At 30.4% G+C, this 14,104-nt stretch overlaps 1 protein-coding gene and 1 long non-coding RNA gene across 6 annotated transcripts; one reads left to right on the top strand and one right to left on the bottom strand.

The window, feature by feature from the left end:
* The first annotated feature begins 114 nt into the window (after nucleotides 1-114).
* LOC141453367 (uncharacterized) lies at nucleotides 115-2,473 on the top strand. Its single transcript, XR_012457967.1, has 2 exons — nucleotides 115-1,823; nucleotides 1,942-2,473. It is a non-coding gene; the product is annotated as an uncharacterized lncRNA (long non-coding RNA).
* Nucleotides 2,474-2,628: 155 nt separating this feature from the next.
* On the bottom strand, nucleotides 2,629-14,002 carry LOC141453361 (VPS35 endosomal protein-sorting factor-like). Of its 5 annotated transcripts, none has more exons than XM_074126481.1 (20): nucleotides 13,863-14,002; nucleotides 13,562-13,655; nucleotides 12,445-12,573; nucleotides 11,456-11,624; nucleotides 11,180-11,343; nucleotides 10,970-11,100; nucleotides 10,727-10,894; nucleotides 10,318-10,489; nucleotides 9,947-10,116; nucleotides 9,761-9,861; nucleotides 8,113-8,288; nucleotides 7,889-8,026; nucleotides 6,168-6,334; nucleotides 5,766-5,928; nucleotides 5,209-5,401; nucleotides 4,986-5,125; nucleotides 3,987-4,152; nucleotides 3,782-3,915; nucleotides 3,205-3,336; nucleotides 2,629-3,137 (listed from the first exon to the last, which is right to left on the bottom strand). In XM_074126481.1, the coding sequence occupies exons 1-20, from the start codon at nucleotides 13,889-13,891 to the stop codon at nucleotides 3,051-3,053; spliced, it is 2,823 nt and encodes a 940-aa protein (XP_073982582.1). In that variant the 5' UTR covers nucleotides 13,892-14,002; the 3' UTR covers nucleotides 2,629-3,050. The 5 variants fall into 5 exon arrangements, 3 of the variants coding, with proteins under 3 accessions (XP_073982582.1, XP_073982583.1, XP_073982585.1); XR_012457965.1 differs by having other exon boundaries at nucleotides 3,121-3,137; nucleotides 3,205-3,684; XR_012457966.1 differs by lacking the exon at nucleotides 2,629-3,137 and adding an exon at nucleotides 3,459-3,684 and having other exon boundaries at nucleotides 3,201-3,336.
* Nucleotides 14,003-14,104: the final 102 nt, after the last annotated feature.

Raw genomic sequence — 14,104 nt, 5'->3', positions numbered from 1 at the left:
AATTCTCGCTTCCCCTACAAATAATCGATATTGTGCATGTGCATAATAATTGCTTGATTTCCAGATGTATGGCTGAATTGATTTGAATTGTTTGTTGTGTATGTACAGCACTATGCACCAAAAATCAGCTGTTACTTTTAAACTGACGATTGGTGCAATCTCAACACCACTTGTAAGGGATTACTTACAAGTCATGTTAAAATAATGATGCCATCGAGATCAACAAATGAAACAGGAAAGATTCAAGGAAGAGTGTAGTGCTGATTGCTAGACATGCACCAGTAGCTGGCCACTTGTTCAACATGAAAATTTTTCGGCAGGCTCAGTCATTAGTTTGAATCTGAAGACTCACAGAGTTGGTGGCGCACTACACCGGAAAAATCAGAGCCTTGTACAATGCAAATTGAGAGATTTGGAGAGAAAGTACAAAGGGACAAGTTCATAAACCTGCCACTGACATTGTATCCCTGACCGGTTTCGGACTCTGAGTGCGAGACCATTAACGTAAGTGAAGTCGAAATAATTACACCAAACTGATGTACCTACCTATGATTATGTATGCAAGTCCGAAAGCGGTCAGAGATGCAATAAACGCATGCTACGATTGACAAAATCAAAGATAAATACAGTACAGCGGACCTAATCACATTTTCAGTGATTGTTTTCCACCCTTTGATTTTTTTATGTATGTCTTACATAAATCCATTTCTTGATATCGTAAATATATTGAAATTTTGTCACAAAATGAAATTTCTAGAACACCTTTCATTATTTGGCCGAAGGGCTCTGGGTCCATGTGTATTGACGAAGTTCTAGTGGAAAAACGTTTTTATTGACTAGTTCAACTGCTTTGGCTAGAAATTTTCATGAAATCGCAGCAGTTTTCCGTATGTGCCAGCTAAACTGGTATTACAATCTTCAAGAGTATACTCAGTACCCAGAGCGCTGTAAGGAGGAATGAAACCCAATTTGCATTTTCCAGATGAGCTGTCAATACTGATGTTCGAGCACTAGGCCATCTTTCAACCCAGCCTTTTGTTTCAAATATGGTCCAGCATTCGATTCCGAGTATCTATCCGCCTTAATTATGGAAAAGTTCGGCTTCTTATGGTCGACTCTGGTCCGTGGTAGAACACCAAAGCGTATTGCTTGGTAAATAATTTTCTTGTACATAGAACTCTAGGATGGCTCAATCAATGGAGTTTCTGAAAAGCGTGCATCCTGAGGTTCGGAGATAGATAAGGTTTTAAGCTTCCCAGTTGATTATTCGAAGATAGAACGAAATGAAGTACCGTGAACGTTTTAGAACATCAATTTAAGATAGTTCTGTTACAAAGAAAAAAAAAAGAGTAACACTGAGTCTAATTTTTGACTTCCAGCCAAAGCAGGAAGGTTATCAGAAGAGGAGTTTTCCTCTATTTACGTCAGAGCACCAGCTACGGCAACAGTAATACCTGTAATGTATGATATTTAATGTAAACTCGTGTAGTTGAGTTGCCTAATTGTTCTAGAATTGACTGACTCAGGTTTCATAGAGAATGCGTGGCCTTGAAGACAATCAGAAAAAAAACGCAAAATTCCTGTCTCTAAAATGTTTTGCGCCTCATAAAATGCAAGCAATTCACGATCATAAGTGGAATAATTTTTATGGGTATCTTCAGGGCTCTGAAAAAGAATCTGCGATGTTCCCAAGTATCTTTCTTCTTTTCTGTATGACTGCTCCAATCTTATTATTAAAGCTTTGCAAGGTAATGAATTGAGCTAACTGCTCTCTGCCAATCAACCCTGAAGGCACAAAGACGAAATTTATTGCATTTTGATACGTATGTATTATTTTTTGATCTACTTTTTAAATGTGAGGAAATTCATTGCGCTAACTTTATTGCATTAATTTATTTTGTATTTAAATTAGATACTAATTAATTAAGGTATACATTTCAGGTTTACTATATATTATCGCTCAAGATATTTAATGTAACTGTGTAAGTGGCACCAAATTCACTCAGACTTTTTTAAGTTAAATTCAAATAAAATTTCGTTTATTATGTCATTTTGCTTTTACTTAAAGTCATACGAATTGAAATAAATTATAATTTGGTAATCTGTAAAAGATTGTACGAAAACTATTGTACTTAAATACAAATACTACTAATCTACTTACTTTTCTATACATTAAGTTTCTTAAACAATGTTCCACTTTAAATTTGTTTATTTTCTTAATTGTTTATTCTTTTCACTCTACTTTTAATTTTCTTTTGTCTTTTGTAATAGCTATTTCGTTTTTTCAAATGATTTTTCAATCCCTGTTACAGTTCTATATTTAGTTTATAATTAAATATAAAAGTAAGGAAGAACGCATTCAATTTTATTGACGTTACCATTTTTGTGTTTTCTTCACAATTTCATTTCACAGTTGTTAGCTTTGCCGTGCTAACAAAAGAAAAAAAAAATTTCTATCAATTTACATTTTCAATGTAATTAAGGCAATCTCCATTCTAAAGGAATACATTATGAGCAATACAAATATGAGCTTACAAGCTATGCGAAATAAAAGATAATGAAAAAAATAAAATAAAATAAAGAAAGTTTAAATGATCAAGTATAATAGAAAAACAAGTAAACAGTAAGTATAAAAAGTATTAAAATTTAAAATTTATTATTTTTTAAATGCAGGTACAATTATATCAAAATCTAAATAATTCCATTCCAATTCAATTTTATCTATTCAATAGAATAATAGTCACTGAAAGTTCGAATTAAAAACCCTCATTCACAACGCAAAGGAGTTTCGTTATGTTCGGCTACTTCCGTAAATTTAGTATGGACAATATCTTATTCAATAAGAATTGATTCGCTGGTTTTTTTTCCCCTGTGTGCATTGAAGGTGTCTAAATACATATGTACGTTATTGAACCAATCAACATTAAAATGTATTTCAATATTCAAAATTTATAAACATGATTCAGTAGTGAAAATATAATCTAATTTAATACTAATTACTTGTTTGAACAAATTTGTAGTTACAAGTGTGATTTACATAGTTCAATGAATTAAGTTATTTTTGAAAGAATAGCAATGTAAGCGCTAGTAGAAGGGTAAAAAGTGGATTTCTTCTTCAAAAACTGAATCGTTCTTGCCTGGAAATGAGTCCAGTTTATTTATTTTTGAACATATTTTTAAAAAATTAACTTAAAAAAAATTTACCATTAGGTTTAAATCTTTGCGTTCATGATTTTCAACCAAGTGCCAAATTTGTAAAGCTAATTCAGGCCAACCATTAGTCTCAAGATCTGATACACTCATTATCCGGAGAAAAAGATCATGAAGGAAAATCCACTGAAAAAAATAATAAATTTCTTATTCTTACCGTATTTAATCTAGGTAATCCACTTTCGATCAAACCCAAATCAATCAAAATAGAACAAAAATTATAGAAATAAATTTTAATGTGCTTTTACACTTTGGCACAAGCTGATTCGATTTTTTTTATTCTACTCTCAAAAAAGATTTTTTTCTGCTACTTCCTGTGTGGCAATAAGGGAGGGGGACCGCTTCAGATCATTATTAGGTCGTGCGTCGTTAGACGTCTGCTATGGTTTTAAAATTGCATGCAGCCAACTTTCCCGCACCTGGTGCTTTCGTTTGTTGGAAGGAACCTGACCATTTGACGGTAATTATGCAAAACTGATTTAATGAAAAAGATAAAATTATAATGTATAATAATATATAAAGAAATAATTTGTCTCTAAAGTAAAAACTCGAAATACATAAAGGTTGATACCTGCTCTCTAAGCCCATGCTTCAAATTCATATTATGAATGTTTACAGATATCCGTTCCATTATTATGCCGCACATCTTATTTATTTCTCTCAAAAATTTCGGATCACTGCCATATAAGATGTCATTGGAGTCCACTGCGTAATTTAAAATTTATGAAGTTAACAATATGTCTTTAATCAGGCACACAAAATTTAAATTTTTTTACCTTTTTTAATATGATATGGATATTCTGGCTGCGAAACTGTACATAACATATCCAATACATTCAAGTACAATTTTGTAATTGTATGCACATTTTTATCATTGGTATATTCATTCAAAACATTAATTAAACCTCTTGTGAGATAAAGAACTCCTTGCTCAGGGCAATCCTTAGAACAAAAATTAAATTTTTTCATTTTTATTTTATTAAAACTTTAAAACGTTCTGGTTTAAAAAAGTAAAAAAATAATAATGATACCAATTTCTGGTCTACAAGAAGTATAATTAAAAATGGACTCTAGTAGAATAAAGTCTTCGTTACTAATTTAGCTCTTAATCTCAATTAAAACAAAAAATTATAGATCATGAATCACGGATCCACTTCTATTTAATATTTTTTTTAAATTAGTTTGATTTGAATGTTTTACTATATTTTATACAATCTATTTTTTTAAGTAATTTATTTTTTTTACTGTTTGTGTGCAATTTCTGCAATTGTAAAATGACCCTCAGCAAATAAACACATAAAATAGATTAATTACCGCATTAAGAAAATGGATCCACTGTAACGTTGTAAAAAGTAAAGTTGTGAAAAAATTTACATGTATATATATATATAAAATTGTTCATTGTTCTAACTTTAGTAAAGTCCTTCAAAAACCAACCATTTAAGTTTGATGTTTCGATACAAGATCTTATATGAATTTACTCCTTAAATATATTTTTATTATTATTTTAAGATCCCCTTCAAATAGTCGAATAAAATAGGAGGTTCTTAACTTTAAATTTAAACTACCTGTTGGCCGTTTCATTTCAACTCAACCATTGATGGAAAAGTAAGGTGAATTTATAGATAAATGAAAAACTCAGAGAAATGTCATAATACGTGTAACGTTAAAATTTTAATCATTATTCAATTAATATTTTTTAATTTTTTAATGAAATATGATTTGTTTAATTTAAATGTAATGGAAAGATATAATATCTAATAATTCATACTAACCGGAAAAACAATAAGGGTTGATAGTAAATGTTTCACATAATCTTCAAGGAAATACTCATTTGTGTTTACTTTCCCGTCAATTTCAAAAGAATGTGGTAATTCAAGTAAAAGCAACAGAGCAATTTTAATGCAGGCATCCGCTAAATAGATCCATGCAAAAATTGTTTAAAATTAATAATTGCTATAACTTAATAAAATTAAAAATACATAAATTAAAACGTACCTTGGCCTAAGCATTGATTAAATAAAGCAGTTTGTGCTGTAACTAAGTACAATTGTAATCGGGTCTTTTCCGATCTGATTGATGGAATTGTAATAAAAGAAAAAGCAGCACAGGCATGCACAAAGGAAGCTGTTTTTTTAGTATGGTGACTTCTTACTTTTTTTCCAGTTTCCATAGCTAACTTATTTACACACTAGAAGTAAAAAAAAGTCTGACATTTACACAGAAAATACGATTCTATAAATATAAAAAATTATATAAATTTTATAATTTTATTATTATTATTATGATTTAAGGCGCGTCAACATCTGAGGTTATTGGCGCCGGAGCTTTTTTCTGTGCACTGCCGGCCTCCGGACAGTGTTCTTCCGTTATAGACAACACTATCCATCACCGCGTAAATAGTGAGCAGTAAAAAGCTTCTAGGAAGAGAAAATCTAAGGCCAGCGGATGGATTCGAACCCGGGACCACCGCGTACGAATCCAATACGCTAATCTCATAGCTATTCCTTTCTCTATAGAAAAATTAATTTAAAAAAACTATTAGAAATACTAACATGTATTAAGGTAATTGCCACAAAATCGAGGTTTATAAAAGTTTCCCTGGCATCCACATAAAAAGCAAGTTGCTTTTCAAAATCATAAGTAAATTTTATTTTCCTTATTATTTTCGATATGATGTCACCAATTTGTCTTTTTTCATCCTCAACAGTTAAAATACTACAAAATTTATAAAACTTTAATTTGATGAAGTTATATAAGTTTTTATAATTAATTTTACACTCTTTGTAAATGCAGTTGCGATTATAGTAACTGTCGGTTATTTTTTCAATACTTTAAACTTAAGTTTGGTTAGGAAATGACAAAATAATATCTTCATTTATCTTTTGTTGCTAAAAAGTTGTATGAGGTATCTTTGTTTGTGTACAATATACTTAAAAAAAATGAGTAACACCTACTTTACAGAATCATGAAGAATTTTCGCAATAAATATAAGAGCGTTAGTAGTAACTGGATCCGTGGTACTGTAATTATTAGGATGAAAAGCAAAAAACTCTAGTATTTTTCGACAAGTATCTGCTTTTATGTCACTAGCTAGTAAATCCAACAGCGGAAGGAACTTGTCCTGCCGAATAGTAACAAATAATATTATTCAAATGAAGAAAATAATGTAATAATCTATGGACTTTTCATAAATAAGTTGATGTTAGTGGGTCTGGATAAATAGATGGATTGTTGGGATGGGAAAGATAAATGGATGTAAGGAATTTTGAATGAGTTGATAGATGGATATATTAGATAGATAAATGCTATTATCGATCCTCAGAAAAGTAGCTCCACGTTTAAATCTACCCGTTTATTTCTTCACTGTTGAAAATGAAAGTGCCAACTCCAACTTCACAAACCAAGGATGAAATTCCGTTGGTGATAAACTGTCCAAAACGAATCCTACAACTAATTATTCTAATCATTCCACTAATTCTAATCATTCCACTTTCAAAAATACAACACAAAACGTCTACTTTAAAAAAAATCTAAAAACCTTAAAAAAAAAACTGCTTGATCAAATTCACTACTGCAATACGTGGTCTAACATAAAATTTCATTAATAACAAACGCCCTCTTTGTGGGGAAGTCGAGATCTTTTCTTCTTTTTCCTAATAAAAGTTCGCATAAATTATTCTTAACTGAAATTAAGACCATTAAAACATTTTGCAGTTTTCTACGACTTTGTTTGATTCGAATTATTAGTAAAAAAAAAGAAAAAAAAAGCCCTTGTTTTTCTACTTAATTTTAAATTCGTCTTAGAACAAAAGACAGTACTTTAATAATAACTGATATCTTCATACTTTACTCTTTCATATAATACATCATGTGCCTCAATTTGTTTAAACAAAGACCGAATATATTGAACATAAGTGATATTAAAGGCTGCTTCTCGCATATCCGGCTAACCTGCAGCCATTTTGTTGCGATTTTCTTTTCTGGCATTGGTTATTCATGGCAAAGAAATTTTAATTCAACTTTTTTAATTTTATTTTTTCTTGATTTCCATTTTCACGAAATTGTTTGCCGATCACTTTTTCTAACATCACCAACAAATCCATAATCTCCAAAGCTCAACAATTTTAGAGCAGTGGACAGAATTCAAGACCTATGGACAATTTGAATTTGTTCTCTAATTCGAACTTACACTGTTAAATTTGGTTTAATTGAAGAAACTTCGGAAATGCAAATGCTCAAAATCGCCAGGGTCAGTCGTCCAGGTGGGCCTGATTATGTACTATTTATTAAAAGTCTCATTAGCTCCCAACTCAATGAATTATCAGATTAGAATTAAATTAATCAATTGTCTGGTCAGATCCATCCTAAGTCACCCACAAGATTGATATTATACATTGGTTTTTGTTACCGTGTTTGATTTTGTTACGCACTGGACCCTTTCAGCACTTTCTACCATCGTTGAGATAAATGATAAAGCCCCCAGCTCACATTTACAACAATGGTCTAGATGTAGATTATCTAGTAGGGAATATTACAACCAGAGCTTTATTAACCTAGTTATCTAAAATTAAACTTAAATGACTAATTGAACATATAAAATTAAATATTTTCATCATATTATTTATAAAGGGAAGCGACAAGATTAATATAAAAAAAAATTGAATATACGACCAACCATAGTAAAAATTAGGTCAGGTTCTGGAAAATTGTTCACCACACCGATCATAATATCCTGTATGGCAGGATAACAAGATTTAACATCTGTGCCGATTTGCATAATAATTTCATCCAAAAGATTGTTTACCTCATTTAGCTGAAAATGATAAAAATATAAATTTGTTTATAAAATGAAAAAAAAAATCTCACAAGTAGTTTTTTTTTTTTCTTCCTTTTACTTACGGAACAATATCTAACTATAAATGAATTCCAAGCCAAAACGCATGATAAATATTCTGACAAATTATTGAGATGAGAAATAATTTTCCACATGTGGCGTATTATGACGTCAGGTTTGGAAACACTTCTTTGCTGAAGGCACTCACCAAGCTTCTGGACTAAAATATGTAATGGGAAAGCTGAAATGAAATAAAAAGTAGATCTGTTTTTTACTTGAATTCTCTAGCATCTAAAAAAAAATTATTTTTTCTAAATATGAATGTGGCACATTATTACTTTTCATTTATTCTCTGTTATTGTATAAGACATACAGAAGGGAGGTGACCCTGTCAAAAATTAAAATTGTAAAAATAGTGTTAAATACAAAAATCTTCTTTATTTTTTCAGAAAAAAAATCAGAAAACAAAACCTGAAAAAACCAGGGATTGTTTGTGAATTTAATAAAAAATAATTCTTAGCAAACTAAAATGTTTAGTAAAATAAGAACCAAACATTAAATAAGTAATTTAGTAATACTGAAACATAAGTAAAAAACATAAAACTATCATTAACATTTCCTTAATTTAGGCTCGCCGAATAAGAATAATTAATGTATTAAAATTGTTGCTTTTATCGTCAATGAGTGATGTCTTTATTCACAAGACATTTTTTTTAGACAAAAACTTCCTTGATTCAAAGTTCAACTGGCTAAATCTGTTCATTAAATTTACAGTTTAAAAAACTGATTCGATTCGAAAGGTTTTATATTTTCGATTAAACAAATAGTCGCTTTTTATTTTTAAATTAATTGTTTGTTAGAACGCAGATGTGCTAATATGTTAAGCAGACTTACTTTTGACGCCGTATTTCGATCCTGCGGTCGTTTTCCAAGCAATTCCATACACCCCGCAACCCCACCTCTCATTTTTTGTTGACTATTGAGCAGTAACCAGATACGGTAAGCATTTTTAATTTCTTTCGTTTATTTGTGCTTTATTTGGAGGAGTAACACTCCAACACTCAACTATTATTCATTTTCTTTAGAAGAGGGGAGGTCACGAGGACATTTTATTTTATGAAATCTTGTCGTTCTCACTTTAAATGTTGATTTTATCTTTCAAGAAAAACAACTAACAAATAATGAAGGCATTTTAGACGTTACAGAAATGTTTATTCGTGAAATAAAAACGCTTCTCTAGATAAGGGAATTCGCTTACAAAAACCACGAAAGCAAAACTAAGAAAGAAAGAGCTGTATTAATTTTATATTTTTCATATGTAAGCTGAGTAAGCACTGAGTTGAAACTTTGTTTCGATAGACTTTCACTGTTGTAACTTTGGACGAAAGCATAGAGCGTTTTTTCGTGCTTTTACGAGGATTAGGAACGTATTAGGAAATCTATGCCCTACAAAGGAATATTCTGTTATCCACAACGGAAAGAATGATTAATATTTTAAAATAAATAATAATAAATAAAGAGAATATACAGCCAATGCAGTAAGTAACTATAGTAGAGTAGTAATTAGTACAATTATTTAGGTCAAATATTAGCAAAAATCAAAATAAAAACAGTAATGCCCTCAAAAGAAATTCACTAAACCTATTGTTCATTGATTTTTTTTTATTAATAAATTAAAAATGTTTCACATTTGCTAGTCAAGTTGATACTTACGATCTTGTAAACAAGCTGCAATTTCTTCAATAAAATATTCTGCTTTTGAAGCTATGTAGTCTTTTTGAAATGTACTTAAAATAGAATTCAAAAGAAGACCTCTGAAAATAAAGATAGCTATTTAATTAGAAAAAGTTGCTATTAATTATATTACTATTAAAGATAATGTAATGAGCAGACGCTTACTTGTTTTGTTTTTTGCAACACTGACAAAGAATATCATTAAGTTGTGCCTCTGAAGCTTTGTTTGCAGCATCTTTTAATAACCAATCTACTGCTGGAACGAAAGAATTCAGGTACGTTGGCATGTCAAATTTATGTTTATTTATGTCGGATTGAACATTAGGCCTGAATATCTTTAAAAAAATAGAAATAAACATAATACCAATAATTATTAAGAAATATATATATATATAGAATATATATATATTCTGTATAAAAGTGAAATGACACGATTTTTAACTCATAAAATTAGTCAAGATAAATTTCAAATCTAAAATTTGATAAGCATTTGCAGTTTATGTGTAAATATTACTCAACATATAAGTTAATCATACTTCATTGTATGTAAGAAGGAAATCAGTTAAATTATCTTTTGCAAATGAACTGTTCATATTTGGTAATGAAATTCCAACTCTGCTCAAGTAGCACCTTGTATACACAGCAACAAGTGGGTCACCAATTCCTCTAACCATTGTTATTAACTTTTTCAAAACATGCACAAATTCGCTGTAACAAAATGTACATAGGGATCACAAAAAGTTTAAAATACTTTATTTTGCCAACTACCAAATTATTAATTATTCAATTAAAATTAAAACTGAATTACTTGGGAAATTACGCAATACGTAAGCTGTACTAACTTCAAATGTGGAGACCACTAAAGGAAAATGCCCCTGAGATTAATTATTATGAATGAAATTATTTAAAACTATAATTGATAGGCTACAAAATATAAAGCTTCACCTGTTTGTAAGAAAGCTATAGGATTTTAAGGCGGTAGCTTCTACATAAAGACGAGGAATTAGCTCCCTTATTGAAGCAATTTTATAAAACCAATTTCGACAAGTTTCTTTTGCTGATTCGGAGACTGAGTTGGCATTGGGAGTAATTGCTAAGGTACCTGGAATATCTCTGAAAGATAATACAAAAGTCAAACAAATTTAAATTAAAAACTACTTCTAGGATACAAATATTATCAATACTCACTGGCGATAATCTGCTTTGTTCCACAGTCTTTCATAAATTAGATTTCCAAATACATCTAAAATATCCGTTATAAGAACAAACTTACTAGGATAGAATGAAACAACTGATGTGTCGACTAAAAATTTGGCACTCTGAAAATGTTTTTTACTATTCGAAGAACGATTGAATTTGGATTCGCAACAAACATTCTACTTAAAAAAAAAAAAATACCTGAATGGCTATTTTAAGCGCTTTGACTCTGAAGTCCTGGTGCCATGCTTTTACTAATTCGTTATTAAGTTCATTAATACTTTCTACATATTCTTGAGGCGTGAGATAGGTAATATCTTTCGAAAATATGTCATCCACATCTTCCAATCTTAGTTTAGATGAATCTAAGAAATGATAATTTAGAATTCAATATATTACGTAGAAAAAAATTATGTTGAGGCTGGAGTTTATAACAAGTAAATTGCAGAAAGTAATAAAAACATTTCAAAAATATACCATTTTGAGAAAACGGAGGGTTGTATTCTTTGTGCGATATTATTCCAGCATTAATTGATAATTTATTTGCAGTAGTGTACTTATTTAAAATAAACAGTCTCTGTTCTTTCCACAAGCTTAATATTTCTTCAGATTTCTTTTTCACTTTTATTTCAATGTCGTCAAATTCCTATTAAATGAAAGATTCCAAATAATATTTAGTTATACTTTCTTTTAAAATATAATAAAATACACACCCCTGAAAACCAATTTATAGTGTTAATATATTAATTTCCATCTAAAAAAAACTCACATCTATCATAATCTTATTAGTTAATTTTAACTTATTTTTAGTATTATCACACACTTCTAGGTAACCCTTTAGATAGTACATCAAATCCCCCTAATATCATTGAAATTAATATAGAAACAAGGCAATTAATCAAGAAACTCATTTTACCATTCGTCAAACTAGTACTGAAACATATTTAAGATTGTTGGAAACAGATTGATTACCATCCTAGACAGTTCCAGTGGATCAGGGGTGAATTGCAATCGCCGATTACAAATTTATCGAAACTAGAATTCAAGAACGGATGTTCTACCAACTTATAGGGGGCTTAATATAGCTGGACTAGAGATGGAGACAGCCAATCAATCTTCTAGTTCTCCTCTAACAACGCTTAAGATTTGTTCAACACTGTCTCATATACAATTCTCTAATTTGCTTAAATGTTATTTTAACATCAATCATAGGTTTGAAATGTGAAGTATTTGCAAATCTCTAAAATTTAACCTTCCACATCTCATTGACTATTATCACTTAAAAATTAGTAATTGAATTGAAAAGGATAGTCCAAATTATACACAAATTTTGTTAAGATAAACATATGAATAAATATGTCAAGTTCGTCAATGTTTTCATATAAGTATTCATTTATTATTCTTTATTACAATTATAATATTAAAGAAACAAATTATAATATTAATTGTGTATTGTGTACAATTACCGTTTGTGCAGCCAAAGCGGAGAGAGGATCAACTCCATCCATAGCTGACAAAAGAGGATCATTGATAAACGTATGTGAAACCGCAGAATTATTCTTCCCAACAGTGTTAAAGCCTCGAACTTCCAGCTTCTGAAAATTAAAATGTAATATTTGAAAATGGAAGAAATATAAGCAGACTTATATATTTCTTAGGCAAATTTTGAAGCCAAATTTTCTTCTCTGTCTCACCAATATTAATAGAAATGCTCTTATGTTTTTTTCCTGATCTGTTCGATCAAAAAAGAAACAGTTTCCCGCAAGAGCAAAAACGAGCTTCAGGATCTTAGCGTTCCGCAGGATACCCTAGACTAAAAAACATAATACTACGCTGAAACCTTCAACATTGACTCATAAAACATAGGACATGGATATAGCAGATGTATGCATCTTTTTCGGTTTAAATTACCTGTGGGAAAAGGAAACCCTGCTTCAGCACCAAATACATTCAATCACACCTTACGTACATTTAGAAGTTTACACATTTAATAGACCAATCTTGCCACTAAGAAAACCTAGTCTTATAGGTTCGGTGAAATTACTCTTCAGCTTCTTCCTCTAAATCTCATCAATGAGAAAAAAAATGAATCTAGTTCTAAAGGTGCGAAATTAACAATTCGAGCAACCTCAAAGAAAATGAAACACATAGTAAATTTATAATGGTTATGGCAAAGAAATACAATATACAGAAAATATGGAGAACAAAGAATGTAATTCGTTCCCATCAAGAACTGAAGAAAACATACCTCACTTGTACTTGACTAAATTGGAAGTTGGCGTACGTGACCCACGAAGGATTGCCAACAATGTAATATATGAAAAGCGAGACTTAAGGATAACACGTTTCAACTAAATCTTTACAATACGCGTTCTCCCTCTAAAAGAGTTAGCATCATTCAACTAGATTTTTTTTATGGAGATCTCGGGTTCGAATTCCTTAGATTTTCTCATTCTTTGAACTTCGTACAGATCACTATCTGGTGAATGACAATACTCTTTGCTCAGTGCACTGAAAAAAGCTTGTGTCACAAATTAACTCATGTGTAGGCGCGCTCAAAATAATGAATGAAGATTTTCTTACCGCAGTTGCCACTGCAGGTTTCAGTGGATGATCGAAGATTTCTGTCCTCGGTAGCTTAAAAACTTGTAATCTTCTTTTTGGTACGAGACATTCCCTAAACAAATCACATTATTGCTCTGAGTTGTGTCATTTATCATTTATAGAGTTCCTTCAACCAACGTATATATTATAGCCAACATACAAGTCTATTACACCAGTTCAAATAAATCAAAATAAATTCGTCACTGAGAGTTTTTTAAGTCTGAATTGAAGACGCTTTTTTCAGAAACTTGAATATTTCAAAATATCTAAAAGTCCTTACCATTCCCACAAACGATCTTGGATATTCATTGTTGACTGACACTTTAAAATTTGTTCACTTGAAGATAATCACTCCTTCATTAAATGCCCTGAACTATATAACCTTCAAGACCTAATAAACAAACTCTTAAAACCTGTTAGCTACCTAAACTCATAGCAGTGGTCGTAAGAGAAATCCCCAAATAAATTTACAAAAAGATCTGCAAGTATTTCACATCAGTCAGCTTTTATAGTTACTTCTTT

This window comes from Rhodnius prolixus, unplaced genomic scaffold (genome assembly GCF_049639745.1).
Source record: "Rhodnius prolixus isolate KJV_2025 unplaced genomic scaffold, Rpr scaffold_3, whole genome shotgun sequence".
In the NCBI taxonomy this organism is placed as follows: Eukaryota; Metazoa; Arthropoda; class Insecta; order Hemiptera; family Reduviidae; genus Rhodnius; species Rhodnius prolixus.
Note: the sequence above shows the minus strand (reverse complement) of the source record. Positions and strands in the feature narration are given on the sequence as shown.

Coding starts and splice junctions, on each gene's coding strand:
- LOC141453361 (XM_074126481.1), bottom strand. CDS start 13,891: ATGAATATCCAAGATCGTTTGTGGGAATG. Junction 10,895..10,969: donor AACAAAGCAGATTATCGCCA/GTGAGTATTGAT, acceptor ATTATCTTTCAG/AGATATTCCAGGTACCTTAG. Junction 8,289..9,760: donor TGCAGCTTGTTTACAAGATC/GTAAGTATCAAC, acceptor ATTTCATTTCAG/CTTTCCCATTACATATTTTA.